Source organism: Mus musculus, chromosome X (assembly GCF_000001635.26).
Source record: "Mus musculus strain C57BL/6J chromosome X, GRCm38.p6 C57BL/6J".
Classification (NCBI taxonomy): Eukaryota; Metazoa; Chordata; class Mammalia; order Rodentia; family Muridae; genus Mus; species Mus musculus.
Window position 1 is genome coordinate 166,498,546 of NC_000086.7, and position 20,276 is coordinate 166,518,821.

General features: G+C 43.2%; 1 protein-coding gene across 3 annotated transcripts; it reads right to left on the reverse strand.

Moving 5' to 3' along the window:
• Positions 1-1,264: 1,264 nt before the first annotated feature.
• Tceanc (transcription elongation factor A (SII) N-terminal and central domain containing) lies at positions 1,265-20,058 on the reverse strand. 3 transcript variants are annotated; one of them, XM_011247827.3, is made up of 5 exons: positions 19,872-20,058; positions 10,361-10,461; positions 9,164-9,201; positions 7,161-7,291; positions 1,265-4,860 (listed from the first exon to the last, which is right to left on the reverse strand). In XM_011247827.3, the coding sequence occupies exon 5, from the start codon at positions 4,850-4,852 to the stop codon at positions 3,773-3,775; it is 1,080 nt and encodes a 359-aa protein (XP_011246129.1). In that variant the 5' UTR covers positions 4,853-4,860; positions 7,161-7,291; positions 9,164-9,201; positions 10,361-10,461; positions 19,872-20,058; the 3' UTR covers positions 1,265-3,772. The 3 variants fall into 3 exon arrangements, with proteins under 3 accessions (XP_011246129.1, XP_006528926.1, NP_001007578.2); XM_006528863.4 differs by lacking the exon at positions 19,872-20,058 and adding an exon at positions 10,595-14,836; NM_001007577.2 differs by lacking the exon at positions 19,872-20,058 and adding an exon at positions 11,748-11,933 and having other exon boundaries at positions 1,267-4,860.
• Positions 20,059-20,276: the final 218 nt, after the last annotated feature.

A 20,276-nucleotide genomic window follows, 5' to 3' on the forward strand; every position in this document is an offset into this window, starting at 1 on the left:
GTTTCTCTCATCACTCAACAAAGCAGCTACAATGGTCTTCCTAAAAGGCACTCAAATCCCATGACTACAAATCACCTAAGTTCAATAATTTTTTTTAAACACAAACCACCCTAGACCCCCAAAGCCTCCAAGTCCTTATTGTTATCATGACTTACAATGGACCTCAGGAACTCTGTGGAGTCCTTTACATCATGTCTCATTCACATCAGCTGTTCCTTATTAGCAGGCACCTTCCCGGAATCTTGGAGTCCTCAGAATTGCTCTTTGCTCCTATAAGGGCCATTTTAAATTAGAATCTGCCCCATCAGCAATTGTAAAAAACAAAAACAAAAACAAAAAAAAACAAAAAACAAAACAAAACAAAACTCCTTTGGCTGGGCAATGATGGCATACAGCTTTAATCCTAGCACTTGGGAGGCAGAGCCAGAGAGATCTCTGAGATTGAGGCTAGCCTGCTTCATTTACAGAGTGAGTTCCAGGAAACCAGGACTATATAGAGAAACCCTGCAACAACAACAAAAAGAAGAAGAGGAGAGGGGGAGGGGAAGGGGGAGGGGGGAGAGGGAGGGGGGAGAGAGGGGGAGTGGGAGAGAAAGGGGGAGAGAGAGAGGGAGAGGGAGAGAGGGGGAGAGAGGGAGAGAGGGAGGGAGAGGGAGGGGGAGAGAGGGAGGAGGAGAGGAGAGGGAGAGAGAGAGGGAGAGGAAGAGGGAGAGAGAGAGAGAGGGAGAGGAAAGGGAGAGAGAGAAGGAGAGGAGAGGGAGAGGAGAGGGAGAGAGAGAGGGAGAGAAAGAGGGAGAGAGGGAGGGAGAGGAGAGGGAGAGAAAGAGGGAGAGAGGGGGGAGAGAGAGAGGGAGAGGAGAGGGAGAGAGAGAAGGAGAGGGAGAGGAGAGGGAGAGAGAGAGGGAGAGAGAGGGGGAGAGAGAGGGAGAGAGGGAGAGGAGAGGGAGGGGGAGAGAGGGGGAGAGGAGAGGGAGAGAAAGAGGGAGAGGAGAGGGAGAGGAGAGGGAGAGTAGAGGAGAAGAAAAGAGAAACTATTTTCTCTCTTTTAGGGAATAAAAGAGTGAGGGGGAAACTTCTTTCTCTTTTTAGGGGATAAGACACAGTGTAAAATCATTGTCTATATTTAGAAAATGTAACTGTCTCACTGACCAAAAGAATGAAACCTACATCACCATTTCCCTATCTCTTGTTGCAAAACTAACTGACAGAGCTTATGGGAAATAAGGAAGATCTCATACAATTAAAAAAATATTGGAGAATAAGAGATTTTTACATTTCAAATACTTTTATTTTTGGTAAATGTAGCTTACAAAATCGCAATATAAAAAACAATACATAGTTACATAGAAAATCCAAACATCAAACTGATTTAGACAAATGAAACAAGGTTTTTATAGGCTGTGTGTGCTGCTCTTGCACAACCACTGTCTAGGTTTTAAGATCATTCCAAGTCACATGAAACCACATTTTGGGAAAGCTTTGAGTTGTTGATGACTCTGTAAGTCACTCTGTAAAGGACTAACACATTGCACCATGGTGAACCACCCTGGAATGCCATATGGAGAAAATATAACAAAATATAACTCAGACTTGACAGCTTCAAGTTGATTTCTTCAAAAAACCTAAAACAGAAATGTTTGCTAGTTTTATGCAACTATTGGGGAACTGTCATACGGAGGTAAAAATATAAAGAAAAGCCTACAGATCCCAATGAAGGAATACTGGGGAGTTAGGGGATAATAACTAGTTAAAATATGAGTTCATATGGAACTAAGATAAAAACTCTTTAATATGATAAAATCAATGAATGGTGGCTTACACTGCCAATCATAGCACTCTGGAGGTTAAGGCCAGCCAGTGTGAGTTTGAACCCAGCTTAGGCAACAGAGTGAAGCTAGTCTTATAAAAATAGAAACTCTTCACATATTGTTGTCAAACAACAAAAGAGAAAATGTATATCTAATCACCTGATTAACTGTAAAAGGAGCACATATATGCAAGGTTTTGTGTTGATTATGTATAAAATTGTTTTACATGGTAAAAAAAAATCAAAACCCAGAAAGACAATCATTTTATTATTTTTAAGGAAAAAAATTAGTCATGGTCACATAAAAAGGCTTGTGAATAAGCATACAAATCAGTAAACACTGTTTACAAAGAACTAGGAGACGTGATTTTCTCTTCAGTTAGTATGTAAGTAAATGCTGAGATTGAAGGAGAGACTTCCTCTAACAACTAGTGCCATTTTCACATGATCAGAATTTGAATTTCAATCCCAACACACATGCCTCTGAAGGTATATAGAGTCCTAACATTAAGGAACTATATATCATACTTTTTGAAGTGCTCAAAAAAAAAAAAAAAAACAAAACACAGGGCATTCAACTAAGGAAGCAGGCTTCGAGCCAAATTCTAACTTACACTGCAACTTTTCACCAGTCAAAAGAAAATGAGAAAATTAAGGACAAAAGAGTAAAACTCCGGTCACATAAGCTTAGAGGTCCCAAACACTATTTGCTTAGCACCTATTTCCAAGAGTATACTTCTTACAAAGTCAATATTAAGTCATCCTCAGACTGAATATTTTTGAGTTTGGCAGTGTTTCTCTATCTAACTCAGGCTGCCCTCAACTATGGGATTCTGCCTTAGCATTCCCAACGCTATGATTACAGGCTTGAAACAGGATTCCCTTTTAACAGTTTTGAGACAGGAACTTTGCAAGTCAAACTGGCCGGAACTCACATAAATCCCCTGCCTCATTCTCCCTAGTATTTGGACCACAGGCATGTGCCATCACACCTGCTTGAGAAGTAAGCTGGAAAACCTGGGATCAGTGTGAAGCCGACTACATACAGTTGTGTAACCTGGGCAAGTGGGCTGCTTTCCTCATCTGTAAACTCCAGAATAACATTAATTTCTTCAGAACTATAGAAAGGCTCAAATGAGAGACTATCTACAGGTAGTTCCTAACTCTAACTGCAACTTAACAGGAACCAAGAAATGACCAGAGCAGTGTTGATTACTGGGTCCAGGCCATAGGTTCATATTGAACTGTATAGGCTTGGCCCTTGGCACCAGTACATTTCAATGTTCTCCAGAAAATTCTAATATATAGTCATTCCTGAGAACTTCAGGCCTAATGCTATGTATGTCAGTGATTCTCAAAATACCCCAGAGGATAACCTGGGGACTCTGTTAAAATGCAGATCAGGACTTAAGGAGCAAGAGTTTCATCTCTAACATGCTCTCAGGTAGTGTGGAGCTACAGTGCCACTCTGAGTAAAGCACTAAGTGGCCACAAAGTAGTGTGATAGCTTTCTATGGCCTACACTCTGGCAAATAACTCTCTTTCCTTAGTCTTAGGGTTGTAGTAAGAGCAGTATATAAAGCCAGGTGCGCCTATAATGCAAGCACTCATGAGACTGGGCCACCTTTGGCTATATAATGACATCTTTCATGAACTAAAACCCAAAGGCAAAAATAAGATTAAGATTTTGTTAAAAAAAAAAAAAAAGAGCACAAGCCGGGCAGTGGTGGCGGACACCTTTAGTCCCAGCACTTGGGAGGCAGAAGCAGGTGGATTTCTCAGTTCGAGGCCAGCCTGGTCTCCAGGACAGCCAGGGCTAAACAGAGAAACCCTGTCTCGAAGGAAAACAAAAAAAGAAAAGAAAAAAAAAACAAACTAAAAACAAAACAACAACAACCAAAAACCAAGCACAAAAGGTTAGGTTATACATATAAAACATATGCCCTTAAAAGGATTATTTACAAATCACAAGCATACCCAGTTGTTATGGTACCACTGCTCCCCACATTCATTACAAATGACATAGGTCATTTGTTCATCTGGGTTTGAATTCTGCACCCAACTTGGAAGGAAAAGTGTTCCTCTGGCAATCACAGTGACCTTGCAGTTGTATTTATCACAGCGCCTACACTTAATTTTATTTGTCCATGTGCCATCAACTGATTGGGGAAGGCAATGTTCTTGAATGCTGGATTCTGTGTAGGAAGCTCTCAGTTGCTTGAGTTCCTGGCTTGCCATGTCCAAGACACTCATTTCAGCAAACTCCCTTGCAGACATGGTTCCAGAGAGGAAGTTTTGTTGTAAATGAAAATTTCTGGGGTTTTTCAAATTGGCAACTTTGCTTCGAATACTAGTTTTATATTTTTTGATATTGTTTGAATGAAGGGTAAAAATGTGCTCTTCAATTTCTCTTGCTAAGTTCTGCCATATGTGCACTTCTGTGTGATCTGTGCAAGAACTAGCTAATGCTGTGTAAAGAAGTTCTACGCACTTAGATCTCACAGACACTAAAGTACCTTGAAACACACCTGAGCTCTTGCGAGTGCATTCAGAGTCATCACCCTTCAAATATCCTTCATTAATTTCCATTTGAGCAGTGCTACTTTCAGATCCAATTGCTGCAGCAGGCTTTGCAGCATCTTGGGGTAACAGCCTAGAGAGAGAACTGCAGAGACCCATGATCTCACTATGGCTAGAGCCTGAGGTTTCATCCTGGCTTACATCCTGAGAAACTGCTGCACTTTCTTCTTTATTAGCATTTGTGTGGAGTACTTTAGGGCTTTGCCTTGGTTTGCAGTGTGTACTCTTATAGAAACCTCTCCACTTGGCCAGCAGACACTTGGCCTTCTTCTTTAAAGTCACTGATGGGCAGTTTTTGAGGACTCTGTAAACAGCTCTGACTACATCTGTCTCCTGCAGATGCTCCTTAGACACATAAATCATTTCTAGCTCAGTAAGCTGTTTACCAATATCCTCAAAATACCTTTTAGACACCAGTTGCTCAATCAAGGAAGCCCTGGCAATGATTTGGTTCTTGTCAGACATTTTCACAGCTGCAAAGAAAAAGAGAAAAAGGTGGTTCAATTTTTTAAGCTGGCCTTTACTAGTTGCAGCTCCTGGATAATAAACTAGAACTTCTGTCAGTTGTCCATGTGATGTTTTCTTAAGGAGTAATATAAACAGGTGTGGCAAATTAGATACAACAGTGACATGAACTACTCAACTTTCAATATTTTGATTCTCAATAACAGAAGGAAAGTGGCTCTGCAAAGTTTAAGCAGAATATTCAGAGACTTTCTAGAATATCCACTATAAGTTTCCCACAATAATACAAATCAGTATTTTTCTAGATTAAGATTCTTCAGGAACCTAGCATGGTGGCGTATATCTGCAATCCCAGTACTTTGTGGGTGATGACAGAAAGAACAGGAGTTTAATGCCATCTTTAGATACACAGAAAAGCTGAGGCAAGTCTGGAATGCATGAGACCCTGACTCATCTTGGTTGGAATGTGATGATCATTTTGGGTATAAAATCATGCTCACATAAGCATCCATAAGACAATGCTAAGCAAATACTGGGCTATTTTCTCCTCATAATCAGCCATGAGACTAAGATACTTAATGCCTTTATAATATTTGTAGTGGTACTTTTTTAAATATAAAAAAGGAAACAAAACAAAAGAGGGATGCTAATGTCTGAATCAATGTAAAGAAATAGGCATTACAGGTTGGGAAGCAGGTCTAATGAACCCTGAAATTCAACAGAACTCAATGTGATGACATTTGACTGTTGGAAAAACAAGGTCACATCCAGATGCTCCACTTATTCTTTATTTGGAAATACTTCTAGATTTACAGAAAGTTGTGAAAAACAATAACCAGTAATCCCTTTTTGCAAATTCATGTGCCACATACCACATATATGTATTTTTTAAAATTCTCCTATTGTAGGGTCTTTTTTGTAATTTTATGTGTATGGATGTTTTGCCTGCCTATATGTACTGCATGTATGTCTGTGCACCACATACATGCCTGGTACCTGTGGAAGCCAGAAGAAAGTATCAGAGCTCCCTGGAACTGAAGCTATAACATGGGGTTTCCTTGCAGATAGAGGTTGGCCATATTAACTCGTGTGTGTGTGTGTGTGTGTGTGTGTGTGTGTGTGTGTGTTTCTCCTGCTTAAAGTCCTTCAGACAGTTCTCTCCACCCACGAGAATGGAGCCTGTAAGTGGATTCCATAAACAGCACCTCATGCTGGCTCTCTGCCTTGACCACTCTCAACCACAGACAAGCATAGCTCCATTTCCCAGCTGTGCCTTTGCTCCAACAGCTCCCTAAACCTGGCTTCCTGCTATCACCACAGGTGGTTCTTATCATGGCTGTGTAGTAGAATCATCCAGGGAAGTCAACAAAAACTAAATCAAGCAGTGCCAGAGCCTCATCCCAGATAGAGTGAACTGGAGCCTTTGAGGGTAGGACTTGGACATTGGTTCAGTTCTCCAGCCAACTGTGATTTAAGTCACACCCAGAAACTGACCCCTCCACCCACCTGACCAATAGGTTGCCATTAGTACCAAAAAGAGCGGCAGTCCTGCTGATGGACTAGATACACAGAACCTCTCTAACTTCAGACTTTGTTAAATAAGTCCTATTACATAAGAAACTATTAAAAATACTTTTGTATACAATTCAAATGAAAACCTCTACAACTGTGATTGTAATGCAGTAAATGTTGTGATATAAACAATTCCTGATAGTCTGTAATATATCTCTCTTAACAGTGGGAGGCAATGAATGTTTACTGAGCAAGTGTATGGTGCTATTTCTGCTCAGGTTACCTCAAGTTGCACAGTAAGCCTGGGATATGAACTTCATAAAGCAACTGAGAAAGTCTGGGAGAAACATCAAGTAACTACAGTGTTTTCATGTTTACCATATGTGATAGTTTGTATATTCTTGGATCAGGGAGTGGCACCATTTGGAGGTGTGGCCTTGTTAAAATAGGTGTGACCTGGTTGGAGTAGGTATGTCACTGTGGGTGTCGGCTTAATACTCTCACCCTAAGTCAGCCTTCCATTAGCAGCCTTTGGACGAAGACATAGAACTCTCAGCTCTGCCTTCACCATGCCTGCCTGGATACTGCCATGCTCCATGCTCCATCATGCCTTGATTATAATGGACTGAACCTCTGAACCTGTAAGCCAGCCCTAATTAAATGTTGTTTTTTATAAGACTTGCCTCAGTCATGGTGTCTGTTCATAGCAGTAAAACCCTAAGACACCGTATTTAAAAACATCTTTTTCTATATTTATCACAAAATAATAATACTTATTTTGTTCCCTTGCACATACCTGACAAGCACCTTAGTAGATATTCTCTTCTGTTACGCAATGTCCAAAATGCTTTCTCTTCTTTTAGCTTGTGAGGTTCTTGTCACTCTACAGCAACTTGCTTGTACTCACTCACTGTATCCTGGAAAGTCCTGGAAAACAAAATCCACCTCAATTCTAGTTCTTTTTTTAGTCATTCAGAACTCTTCTACCATAAAAATAGAACAATGATAACGAGAAGAGGGTGGGGGAGAGGGTAACGAATACATGCGACATGAAAGCAGAAGGGTGCATTAACTAGAGCATGGAAAGGAATCCATCAGAGGGGAAGGAAACATGGAAAGGACAGTGGGTATGGGAGATAAATTAGAATAAAGCATAATGATAGCTACAAACAAAACCTATGATGCTGAGCTGAGTAAGGATGAGCCCATGGTGAACCAGTGCCTCACACCTTTAATTGCAGCACTCGGGAGGCAGAGGTAGGTGGATCTCTGTGAATTTGAGGCCAGCCTGGTCTACAGATAGAGTTCCAGCACAGCCAGGGTTACAGAGAGAAACCTTGTCTCAAGAACCACCCCTCACAAAAAAAAACAAAACAAAACAAAAAAACCAAACCAAACAAATGAAACTCCTTAGTATTTATTCTGTATGCTAACAAAAAATTTTAAAAATCCTAGATCAAAAAACCCAATGGTGTCCATTGTGGGCTAATCAAGTAGGTCTGAGCAGTTTTTTGGATATGGATATTCAAGAAACTATAGTTCCAGCCAGGCAGTGGTAGCACACACCTTTAATCCCAGCACTCGGGAGGCAGAGTCAGGCGGATTTCTGAGTTCGAGGCCAGCCTGGTCTACAAAGTGAGCTCCAGGACAGCCAGGGATACACAGAGAAACCCTGTCTCAAAAAAAAAAAAAAAAAAGAAAGAAAGAAAGAAAGAAAGAAAGAAAAAAAAAAGAAAAGAAAACGAAACTATAGTTCCTCAAAATGAGGGAATACTAGACAAGTTGGTGATCATCCTGTGCCTCTACTTCATCATCTTCAAAATGCCTGACTCTCATGAAAGGAGTTACAGAGACAAAGTTTGGAGCTAAGACGAAAGGATGGACCATCCAGAGACTACCCCACCCGGGTATCCATCCTATAATCAACCACCAAACCCATATGCCAGCATAATTTTGCTGAAAGGACCCTGATATAGCTGTCTCCTTTGTCAGTGCCTGGCAAATACAGAAGTGAATGCTCACAGTCATCTATAAGATGGAACACAGGGCCCCCAATGGAGGAGCTAGAGAAAGTACCCAAGGAGCTGAAGGGGTCTGCAACCCTATATTTGGAACAACAATATGAACTAACCAGTGCCCCCAGAGCTCGTATCTCTAGCTGCATATGTAGCAGAAGATGGCCTAGTTGGCTAACATTGGGAAGAGAGGCCCCTTGGCATTGCAAACTTTATACAGGGGAACACCAGGGCCAAGAAGCAGGAGTGGGTGGGTAGGGGAGCAGGGTGAAGGGAGAGTATAGGGAACTTTCGGGATAGCATTTGAAATATATATAAAGAAAATATCTAATAAAAAAGAAAATTAAAAAAAGGTGACTCTGCCATCCTGGATTAATATGTGAATCAAAAGAGATAGTTTAATGAATCACTCAGTCTTTATAAGTGGCTGACAATTATGTGAATTTATAATAAAAATATTTTAAAAATTGCCAGGGGCTGGCAAACTGGCTCAGTGGGTAAAGGCTCTTGCCCTCCAAGCCTGACACCATGAGATCAGTCCCTAGAAGGTACTAGAGTAAGAGAACTGACAAGTTCTCCTCTGACTTCGACATGTGCATTCACACACCACAAATATATTAACTGTAACTTAAAAATGAATAAATCTTTCTAAGTATACTGACACATATATCCTAGCACTCTGGAGGCTAAGGCAGGATGTTTGTCAAGTCTAGACAACATGAGCTTTATAGTGAGACTTTGTCTTAAAAAAAAAAACATTAAAAAAGATTTAATATCTACATACCAGCTATTTTTCCAGGACAGGAGGCCAGCAAATACTTTCTGTAAAAGGACAGATAGGAAATACTTTAGACTTCTGGTGCAGGGACTATTTAACTCTATTACTTTTGCAGCAGAACAAACAGATAGCAAATACTGAATGGGGCTGGAGTGATGGTTAAGCAGTTGTGTACTGCTATCTTAGAGGAGCCAGGTTCAGTTTCCAGCACCTACACTGTGGGGCACTGGGCTATGCACAGACAGCCTGGTTTCCAGTTGAGGCTAGATGTTGAACCCCGGGACCCAGTGGTGGTAATTCCCACCTACATGGGATGGAAGGCGTTCCCTCGTGTCTCCTGGACCCTGGCTCCTGTCGAAGTTACTTTCCCCTCAACCCCCACAGGAGAAGCATGGCTAGTAGTCATGTAGACAATGTCCCAAGCTTCTGACCTTCAGGCTAAACTCCTCCCAGTTACCTAGCAATAGTAAAGATTACAGCAAACCATAAGAGGAGCTGTTTGGCTCCACCTCGCTCTCTTCCTCTTACTCCCCTTACTCTTCTCTCCTCTCCTCTCACTCTCTTACTCTTATTCTCTAGCCTTTCTTTTCTCTTTCCCCCTGCCTTTCTACAATAAAGCTCTAAAACCATAGACTGTCTCTGCTCATCAAGGCCCCCTACACTTACTCTCACCTGTGTGGGAACCTCTCTTCCTTCAGCCCTTACCTCTCTTCCTTCAGCCCTTGCTCCCATAACGCCGGGGCAACAGGGTGTTGTCCTGGGGGCCCTGGTTTCAGGGGCTGCCCCTTGTCCACCCCACCCCACCCCCTGTCAAGTGGGGTCAGTGGCTTAAATGCCCACCCGGGCTGAGTGGAAAGCTTCTGGCAGCCTTACGGCGTCTGCCTGCCCAGAGCATAGGAGGAACGCTGGCCGGGCTTGGGCTATCCTCCCTCCTGCCTCCTTCCCCTACATCCCCTTTAGTTCCCACCCTATACTGGGTAGTTCACAAGTGCTTATAACCCAGCTTTAGGAAAACCTGATGCCTTTGGCCTCCTGTAGGACTGGCACTCACATGCATATACCCACACATCTATATACAATTAAACCTAATAAGGCAGGCTGGAACTGGGAAGATGGCTCAGGTGGTAAACTGCTTGCTGTGCAATGAGGACCTGAGTCTTGATCCCCAGCATCTACATAAAAAGCCAGGCTTATGGTGCACACCTGTAATTCCAGCAACGGGAAGGGAGAGACAGGTCAGTCTTTGGAGTTCACTGGCCAGGCAGTCTAGCTGAACTGGTGAGCTTCAGGTTCAGTGTCAGACCCTGTCTCAAAAAAGGGAGGGGGGAGGACAGTAATTAAGGAAGACATCTAAGTTGATTAGCACAAATTATTTTTTAAAGTGTGTGTGTTGAGGGAGGGGGTCTGAAGATGAGGCTCAGTTCGTGGAGCACTTACCTAACATGCACAGGGCACTGAGTTTGCACCCTCCTCAAGCCCACCCCCCTCTATGCACACCTCATAAAGCCAGTGTGGTCAGAAAGAGGCCAGCCAGGGCTACAAGAGACTGTATTTCAAAAGAGAATGTGGGCAGTCTGTGTTTGGCCACAGGGTACTGTTTGAAAGCACCCTTTGTAGAGCAATGCTATCTCATATAAAGATTTCAAGCCACAAAGATATTTTTTAAATGTGTGATAGTATGTTAAAATTTGTTGGAATTAATTCTAGTTTTACTTAGCTAAAATATTTTTCCTTTAAAATGCAGTGGCAGAGTTCATACCCAGGGCCTTAGGCAGATTAAAGTATGTGCTCTACTACTGAGCTACACCTAAGCTTCGCCCCAATACTGTCCTTTCAAAATCTGATAAAAGGGTATTTTAATTCCTTTTTGTGTTAATTCTCAAAAACAAAAGTCTGCTGTGCTTTACACTCGAACACACTCCAATCCAGATCAGACACATTTCATGGCAGTTGTAGTTCATATATGAGTGTACATTTTACCATTTACCAGTGTGTGTATGAGTATGTATATGTGTGTGTGTGTACAATGTGTGTGCACATACAAAACCTTTTATAGTGACAGCAAGAGTCGGCCCTACCATGTGTTGCCTGAATGCATGCAGACGCCTGGGAATATGCAATTATAGGAAGGGCATACACACATCTGCACTAAAATCGTCCAAACGTGAAGAAAAAGCACAGGAAAGTTACTGTGAAATTTTCCAGAGGCTTAGGGAACAGACCAGCAGTCTTTAAATCTCTCTCAACATCCAGGAGGGGAAAAAAAGAGAAATTTTCTAGCTCCAGGCTAAACTTATCGGTCAAGCTTCAAGGCCCTGGCTCAGAAGGGAATGGACGGGCCATGGGGGGCTGGGGGGCTAGGACACGAGACGCTGGCGGGGCGTTGTTTTTAGGCAGCCACGTTAGGATCCCGGGGGAAGGGACAGGGAGAGGAACCGGCCCGCCCAGAGAGATTCCTGTGGGTGGGGTTGACTACTAAACAAAGCCTGCAGAAATCCACCCCGGGGGACGGCCCTGAGGCCGTACAGCCATGGCGGCGCGCCTTCCGGCCCGCTCCAATGACAGCACCTAAAGGGAGGAGGAAATCAACCTTCGAGCAGCCTGGGCACGGGGAGCACCAGAGCGCCCCTGCGAGCCGGGATTGCCTTCCACTGGACCCGGGAGTTAGCCCTTCCGCGGGGGCCGAGGTAACGGAAATGGCGGAACGCCGCCATCGGAGATGCTCGGTCACTGCCCTAGCGGCCGCAGCACCGCCCGCCCAGAAGCGCAGGCGCCGCCCTCCAGTGGGCGGTGCCGCCTCCTCCTGGAGGGAACTTCCGTTTCTTGGGGCCGGACGACAGAGCCTGCACCAGTCCTAAGGTTCCGGCGAGCCAACGTGGGCGTGGGATTGGACGCTAAGGTGCTTTGGACTTGGCGCCTGCGCAGAGCGGCCGCGGGCCTCGCAGAGTGGTCCCTTGAGAGAGGAGCTAAGGCCCGAAGTGAAACTAACCCGGCTGCTGCGTTTCAGTGGCAACGTTTGTTGATGCGCTTACTCTTTTTAGTTTCCGTCAAACCAGTAAAACAGATGGGACAAAAATAAAAACAGGCTGGCTGTGGTGATGGACCCCAGTAGGCAAAGGCTGAAGACTAAAGTACAGAGACCGGAGGATCCCGAGTTCGAGGACAGCCTGGGGCAAAACTAAACAGGCTGGACCCGGTACTCGCCTTCCTAAATAAATAAAAATAAACAAATGTAAAACCCTCCATAAGAACAATCAAATAAAATATAAATGGCTAACAGTGATGGTCTGTAATAATAAATGGTTGGGTTTTTTTTTTTAAATCAATATAAAAATGGCTAAACCTGGTGGCATATAATACTAGCGCTCCAGAGGCAGAGATGGGAGAAGGTCCATAAGTTTCTGACCAGCTAGGGTTACATAGTAAGACTCTCTCAACTAACAAACCAGGCAGCAAAAAGGCAAGCCATAATTACTGTCATGCCTAACAGTAATTAGTCCAACAAGCATATAACATGCATCACAAGAATGAAAGGAAGTAGTAACCATTCAGTAATTAGTTACAAGAAACCTGAGTGTATGTGTGAACATGGTCTGCCTTCAAGGATTAAAACCACAGTGATAATTGAACTAGAAAATGTGGCAGACTCCTTTGACCTCCAATGCCAAAACAATTCAGGAAAAGATTTAAGGAAGCAACCCCTCAGTGTTGTGTACTGGATCTGTTCATAGCAGGGATACAGCAGGGTGATCTGGTCATGAATGTAAGAGATTTTACCTCAGCAGAGGGAGGACAAGGAACTCACACTGATCAGGATAAGGGATGCCTGATTATTTTTCTGTTTTGAACGGTTAGTATTAGGGTATGATTACAAAGCAATCTTGGTTTGGGTTTGGTTTGGTTTAAACACAAGATTCTCACACTGTAGTCTAGCCTGGTCTACAACTATGTAGTCCAGGCTGTCCTCAAACTAGGATAATCTTCTTGCTCTCCAAGTGCTGATACTATGGGTGTGTATCACTAGGCCCAGTCTAGAAGTTTTTGGTTTTTTTTTGTTTTTTTTTTTTTTTGTTTTTTGCTATGGTTTATCACTCTGAAAGTAACACCATTTGGTGTTGAAGTTCTCGGAAATAATTGATTTACAAAACTGCAAGGTCTTGCTTGTCAACTTGACACACCTGGAAAGAAGGAGTCTCAATTGAAAAATTGTACACATCTGTGTGGCATTTTTCTCTATTTCTAATTAATGTAGGCGGGCTCAGCCCTCTGTGGGAAGGCCATATTATCCTTAGTACTTAGGCCTGGGCTGTATACAAAAGGGTAGTTGATGTGTACTTGGGAGCAAGGCAGTAAGTAGCATTCCTCCATGGTTCCTGCTTCCAGTTCCTGCCCTGAGTTCCTTCAATTATGGACTGTAGCCTGTCAGATGAAATAAATCCTTTCCTCCCTGAGTTGTATTTGACCACTGTGTTTATCCCAGCAACAGAAACCAAGCTAGGCTCTAACCCAATGGGATTTTGGCTGCAGATCTGACAGTAGGGGTGTAGGTGTAAGTGGGTGGTACAGAGTGGAGAACTGGAGCAGATGCTGAGCGAGATTGTGTAGTGAGAATGAGAAGCTCTGAGTAAATGATAAGTATCAGGACTCTGCTACAGCTGGCCTCTGAAGATGTGCGCACACAAGGCCTAGAAGAGCCCGGCTTGAATTACAAAGAATCTTTGCTTAGTACAAAAAAAAAAAAAAAAAAAAAACCCGATAATTTTTGATAGCTTACTTTTAGTAGAATTCATTTGAGCAAAGACTGATATTTGTGAATTAGGCAGTGCTGCCCAGGACCAGAGAAGAAAAACCGAGAGCATTCTCAAGGCAATATTGGTCGCATGGAAAGAAAGCACAATCACGAAGAAATGGCTTGGCTAGATGCTGCTCCAAATGGGGCTCTGGGTACACAGTCTGCTCACTTGGAATACTGTGATTGGCTAAGACTTAGCTGTTATGCTTGCCCATTGGAGTTGCACTTTCTTTACATCCAAGATTAGGCTGCAGTTCACTGTGTAGGAACTCCAAGTATACTGGCAGTCAGTAGTCTCCTATTTAATGTCATATGCCTTAGTGGTCTCTCTCTCTCTCTCTCTCTCTCTCTTTCTTTCTTTCTTTCTTTCTTTCTTTCTTTCTTTCTTCCTGGTCCTCTGTTACTTTTAGGTTCATTTTCTGAGTTACTCTGGCCACCTTCAGGAATATGCAAATACCAATATACAGCACTCAGCTGAGTGGAGAGTGCTCACTTAGGGTGCGCTAGGCCTTGAGTTCAGTCCTGACCCCCTGGGAGCATAGGGGAGCATGGTGGGGGGGGTAAATGAAGGGCTTTGAAACATCATTGTCCTTAAGCAGTCACCTAGCGGGACTAAATCCTTGGTGAGATTTGTAATGCACAATTCTTGAAATATATAATATTTTTCACAAGGGATTGAAGAGCTGGCTCAGTGTTAAGGGCACTTGTTTCTCTTTCCGAGGATCTGGGCTTTGACTCTCAGCACCCATAGGGTGGCTCACAACTGTGTGAAACTCAGGGATTGATGTCCCCTTCTACCCTCTGTTGGCCATAGGCATGTCCATGGTATACATCCATGTATACATGCAGGCAAGATACTCATATACATAAAATAAAAATAAATAAACAAAAATACGTAAAATAAATAAACAAAAAAGTCTATAAAAGCAAATAACTGTACCCGGATGAAGGTGTAGCTGAGCTCTAGACTGTTTGTGCGAGCATGAAATATGCCCTAGGTTCAATCCTCAGCGGTGCATCAATACCCCAAACCGAACAGTCCTACCAAAACTATTAAACATTTCCCGGAATGAATTAGTCTAAATAGTAAAAGCTATTTGAAAAGCTGCCTACCCTACTGTACAGAGGAGAATTAGAAAAAAAAAAAGAAAAACATTAGTCAAAATTCTGAAAAAAAAAAAAAAAACCAGATATGACCCAGACACCAGAGGGTGTGAAGGAAGAAAGAAATCTAAAAACTCTAAAACACAGTGTATCACCTAAGAGGCAAGTTAGAGTTACCCGTGTAGACCTGCCTTCGTCGCTGCACTGGGCATCTACAGCTATTTTTGTTTAGATAAGATTTAAAACCCAGTTCCTCAGTTACACTGCCTCAATGCCAAGTTATCAGCTACTGTGGAAAATGGGTACTGTAGTATATGGCACAGGTAGACAACATGTCAGTTACTGCAGCAAGCTCTGTGGAACTGTCCTGGCTCAGCACATCTGGAATGACTCCATAACTGAACTGGAAATACACACCAGGAAAACTGCTGAGAATTTTATTGGTTGGGGCAATGTTCCACTGACTGTCAATTAAAGTACTGAGTTCTATGATGAGTTAAACATAGGCTTTGGGTCTTGTCTCGGGTGCTCTTATTTGAAGATTTGTTTACTTTCCTAGTTGATGTGTCTCAGTGTTTTGCCTGACTGATCATCTGTATATCGCGTGAGTACCTGGTTGTAGTCTCCCCTCCCCCAGCCTGAAACCTGCTTGCTCAGGGGTGGAGCTTGCCGGCTCTATCGTTCTGCCACGCCCACTGCTAGAACCTGCCACTTTGCTGTTCGGAGCCGTGCACGTGGTCACCCTGCTATTGGACCCCAAGACTAATTGGCGGGAATCGGGCCCCCTTCCCCTGCTTTATAACTGCGTGCAGAACAGTAAAATTGAGCTTTGATCAGAATGCCTGTCTTAGCTGCATTTCTTTCTCTCGCCACCTAGCCCCTCTTCTCTTCCAGGTTTCCAAAATGCCTTTCCAGGCTAAAACCCAGGCTGTGATCTGCTGGCCAGACACAACACCTGGTACCCCACAAGAGAGCATCAGATAGATGCTCTAAAGCGGGAGTTACAGATGGCTGGGGATTGAAACTGGATCCCGTGCAAAAGCAGCAAGTGCTCTGAAGCAGTGAGCCACCTCTCCAGCCCTGGGCTCTTTGTTTTCAAAGGCACCTTTCAGCTGTTTCAGTACTCCGAGATCAAGTGCTCTTGGATCAATGTCATTTAGTGCAGTGCAAACTACTTTTCAATCCTAATTAGGTCTCTGAGTAGCAACATGGATTTCCTGAGCTCAGCTAGACAGCCCCTTTCCTGTAAATTCCCAAGAAACCGAAGGCAAAAATCCTTCCAAGGGCCTCTCCAGGGGCTTACTTAGGAAAAAGCTGCAGATGTTGTCCATGGAATGAAGTCAGAGCAATTGCATCTCTTCTGGGGTTCTAAGGTGCTGACTGACATTCATTTCCTCTTAAACATCAGGACCAGACTTTGGGTTTAGCTGGGGATGTTCATAAAGCTCAGAGAATATAATGGATTTTTTTTTTTTTAAAGAGAACTGTTCCCTTCAAGTTTCAAGAGTTTCAGAACAGCAGGAAACATAAAAACACAAAGATTGTAGAAGCAAAAATTCTAGGTTTAGCTTCTGCAACAGATACCTCAGACATACACAGTCAAAGGACACAGAAACAGTGTATCTTCCAGGAGAAGGAAATTATTGTCTGCTCAGGTCAGATCGTGGCTGGCTGGTGGGCCAGGGACTGAAAACTGTCTGTCGGCAAGAGGGAGCTGAAGCCTTTCTCCAGGCTCAGGAGGGCATCTGGATCTCTGGCTACATTTTAAAAAATATATCATTTAAAGTGTAAAGATAACATTTATTTATTATTGTGTATGTGTGTATACACACACACACACACATGTCACACAATTTGTCAGAGAACAAATTGTGAAAATCAGTTCTCTATACCATATGGGTTCCAGGGATCAAACTCAGACTGTCAGGGTTGGAGGGGTGTGTGTGTGTGTGTGTGTGTGTTTATATAGCATAGGTTAAAGACTTTTCACTTTTAGCCCTGGCTGTTCTGGAACTCCCTCTGTAGACCAGGCTGGCCTCAAATTCAAAGATCTGACTGCTTCTTACTCCTGAGTGCTGAGATTAAAGGCGGAGGCCACAACACCTGGCTAAAGCTTTTCACTTTCAGAAATTGTGCTAAGTGCTAACTTCATTGTTACAAAACCTTAATTTTGGAGACAAGCTCTCCCTCTGTAGCCCAGGCTGGCCTTGGATACACAGTGAACCCCCTGCCTCAAGCTGCTGAGTATTGTGGTTCTAGGTGTGCACCCGCAGTCCTGGTTTGGTTTAGCCTTTGACATTTAATTATCATAGACTCGTGATTTCGGTTCGATGTCTTTTGTTGACAAGGGAGTGCACTAAAGTGGATACTGCTGAAAATTATATCTTGGAAAAAAATATGTCTTCTGGAGGGAAGATTTGCTCTCAAGTGCTTCCTGTTTGTTCATTCTACTACCACAGGGTAAGTTCTTGCTGACGTCCATCTCCAGAGCTTAGTGTTATCTGCCTGAACCTTATTCAAAGTAGACTTACTGGGCTGGAAGATGAGTCAGTAGGTAAAGTGCTTTTTGTACAAATGTGAAGACCTTAGTTCCAGTTGCCAGCACCTACAGAGAAGCTAGGTGTAATGCTATATACATCTGTAACTTCCTTGTTGGAGGCAGCGAGACAGCCTAGCTGAAGCAGTGAGCTCCAGCACTGGGGAGAGCTCTTGGCTCAAAAAGTAAGATGGAGGAGCTGGAGAGATGGGTTTCGTAATGAAGAGCGCTTGTTCTTTCATAGAACCCAAGTTTAGTTCTCAGCACCCACCTGGTGGTTCCCAACTGGCTATAATTTCAGTTACAGGGGATTTGACATGCTTTTCTGACCTCTCCAGCATGCATGTACACATACTCACACGCACGCACACACACACACACACACACACACACACACACATACACACACACACACACACCACACACCACAGACTTATAGTGCTGGTTTATATAAGTTTGGTTCACTCAATTTTATGTCTATGGAAGTTGCCTCTGGCAGGCTTTCATTCTGTATAGTCTTGGTTTGTATACAGCTAACATAATATATGTATTTTGATATTGGTGGCCATTTTAATTGTTTTCATTTTTCTCTTGAGTCAGGGTCTCTCTTCATAGCCCTGACTGTCCGGGAACTCACTATGTATTGATGGCTGGCCTTGAACTCACAGAGATCTGTCTGCCTCCCAAGTGCTGGGATCAAAGGCATGAGTCACCACACCTGGCCTTGGTTTTGGTTTTGGACAGTCATGAAATAAACTACTGTGGATATTTTCATCCACTTCTGTTGGTGAATATGTACCCTGTTCTACTCAGGAGTGAAATTGTTAGGAAATAGGACAAGCATTTGGTTTTGGCAACACTGCCAAATATTTTCCCCAAATGCTTGCTATAATTGACACTTCTATCAGTAAAGTGTGGGAGTTCTCGTATTCTCTTGGATGGACACTTAGATGATCAGTTCTTGTAATTTTAGAGATTTCCAGGATTATCTACTTAGGTGAGTGGTCCTCAAGCCCACTTTAGGATCACCGGGTGTTGTGGCTTGCACGAGAATTGTCCCTGGTGGGCTGTTGGATTTCAGTGCTTGGTCCCCAGTTAGTGGGTGGTGTTTGGGGAGGTCGGAACGTACAGAATGTAAACCTTGGCAAAGGAAGTACGTCACTTCCTCTGTTCTCTGGGGAGAGGGTTTGGAGACTTTATAATCCCTACTCTACTTCCAGTTGGCACTCTCTACTTCCCATGAGTGGTCTAGGTGTGATCTCTCAGCTTCCTGCTCCTGCCACCATGCCTTCCAGGTCAGTGTGGACATGCACTCCTCTGCAATCATAAGCACAAATAAATTATTGTGGTCACGGTGGGTTTTTTGTTTTTTGTTTGTTTGTTTGTTTGTTTTGTTTCTATCACAGCAACAGAAAAGTAACAGATAAACTTTGAGAACTCCTGGAGGTCAGGCTGAACCTCAAACCAATGAAGTCAGAACCAGCTTTAAGCCTACCTTGTAAACAGCTAGTCAGGGTACCTATTTTATCCCCAGGCAGGGCCACTCCCTGATCTCAGCCCACTTCATGATTTTTTTTTCCCTCTGAAAAGAGATTTTATGTAGCCCATGCTGGCCTCGAAGTTCATATGTAGTTGTGAGTGTCCTTGAATTTCTGATCCTTCTTTCTCTACTTTTACAGACATGTAGCACCACTACACATGATAAAAGCACACACACATATAATATATACATTTGAAAAGCATGCCTAGTCCCATTTAACATTAGTACTTAAATCACTCATTTAGTTCAAAGATGGGACCTTCCATCTGCCAGCAAAAAGGAAGACAGAGAAGTCAGTTTCTTCACTGAGTCCTGTTACCCATGCCCCCCAACATTTTTCTTTTGTTCTCCCCAGTAGCAGTGTAGAGGAAGAGGGGGGTGGGGAGGAACGTGTGCTTATTTGATTAGTGTGTGTGGTTGAATGAGAGTGCTGCCTCCCTTCCTAACCCCAGAACCTGTGTGTGCGCCTGACCTTATTTGGGGAAACCATACACTTAAGCTTCTATAGATTGATGGAAACTGAATAAGCAGAGGACTAACAAAAGACCCAGAAGTCTGGCTTCAATCACAATCACAAGATGAAAATTCAAAAGCACATTTTTTTTCTACGATTTTGTTGGTAAACATTATTCAAAGTCCCCGAAATTGTCAAGAAAATTAATCAAAAAATTCGACTTCATTAGAAAGACAGGAAAACGTACAAGAAGAAATGAGACAAGGAGATGCTATTTCACGTAAATACCTCCTTTTGTCTGTCCCGTTGTCTGTCCTGTTGCCGTTTAGAAATCTAGAGCTGAGGCCTAGCATCTGGGATTTGATTCAGTCATTGTGGCTGGTTTCCAGGATTCCAGACAGGCGGCGGCCAGAGATCCCAACGTGTGGTCTGCTTCGTGAAATGGCTCGCGTTACTTTGGTCTTCGGGCTCTCCTTTTAAAGGGAGGTTGTTTTGTAACAGTTCATTCGAACAGCGAGTCATAAGTGTTGACCCACAGGGCAAGGGCCTGTGCTTCCTTATCTGTCATCTTTCTTCTTCTTAAAAAAAAACAAAAACGCGTAGCTTCATGGCACTTTGTCCCAAACTGATACTGCGTGCTTCACCTGTAGCCTTCATTCTGCATGCCTGGAGCCAGAAATCATTTTAAAGCAT

Bases quoted from the DNA above. Each gene is read 5' to 3' on its own strand.
- Tceanc (XM_011247827.3), bottom strand. From the start codon at position 4,852: ATGTCTGACAAGAACCAAATCATTGCCAGGGCTTCCTTGATTGAGCAA.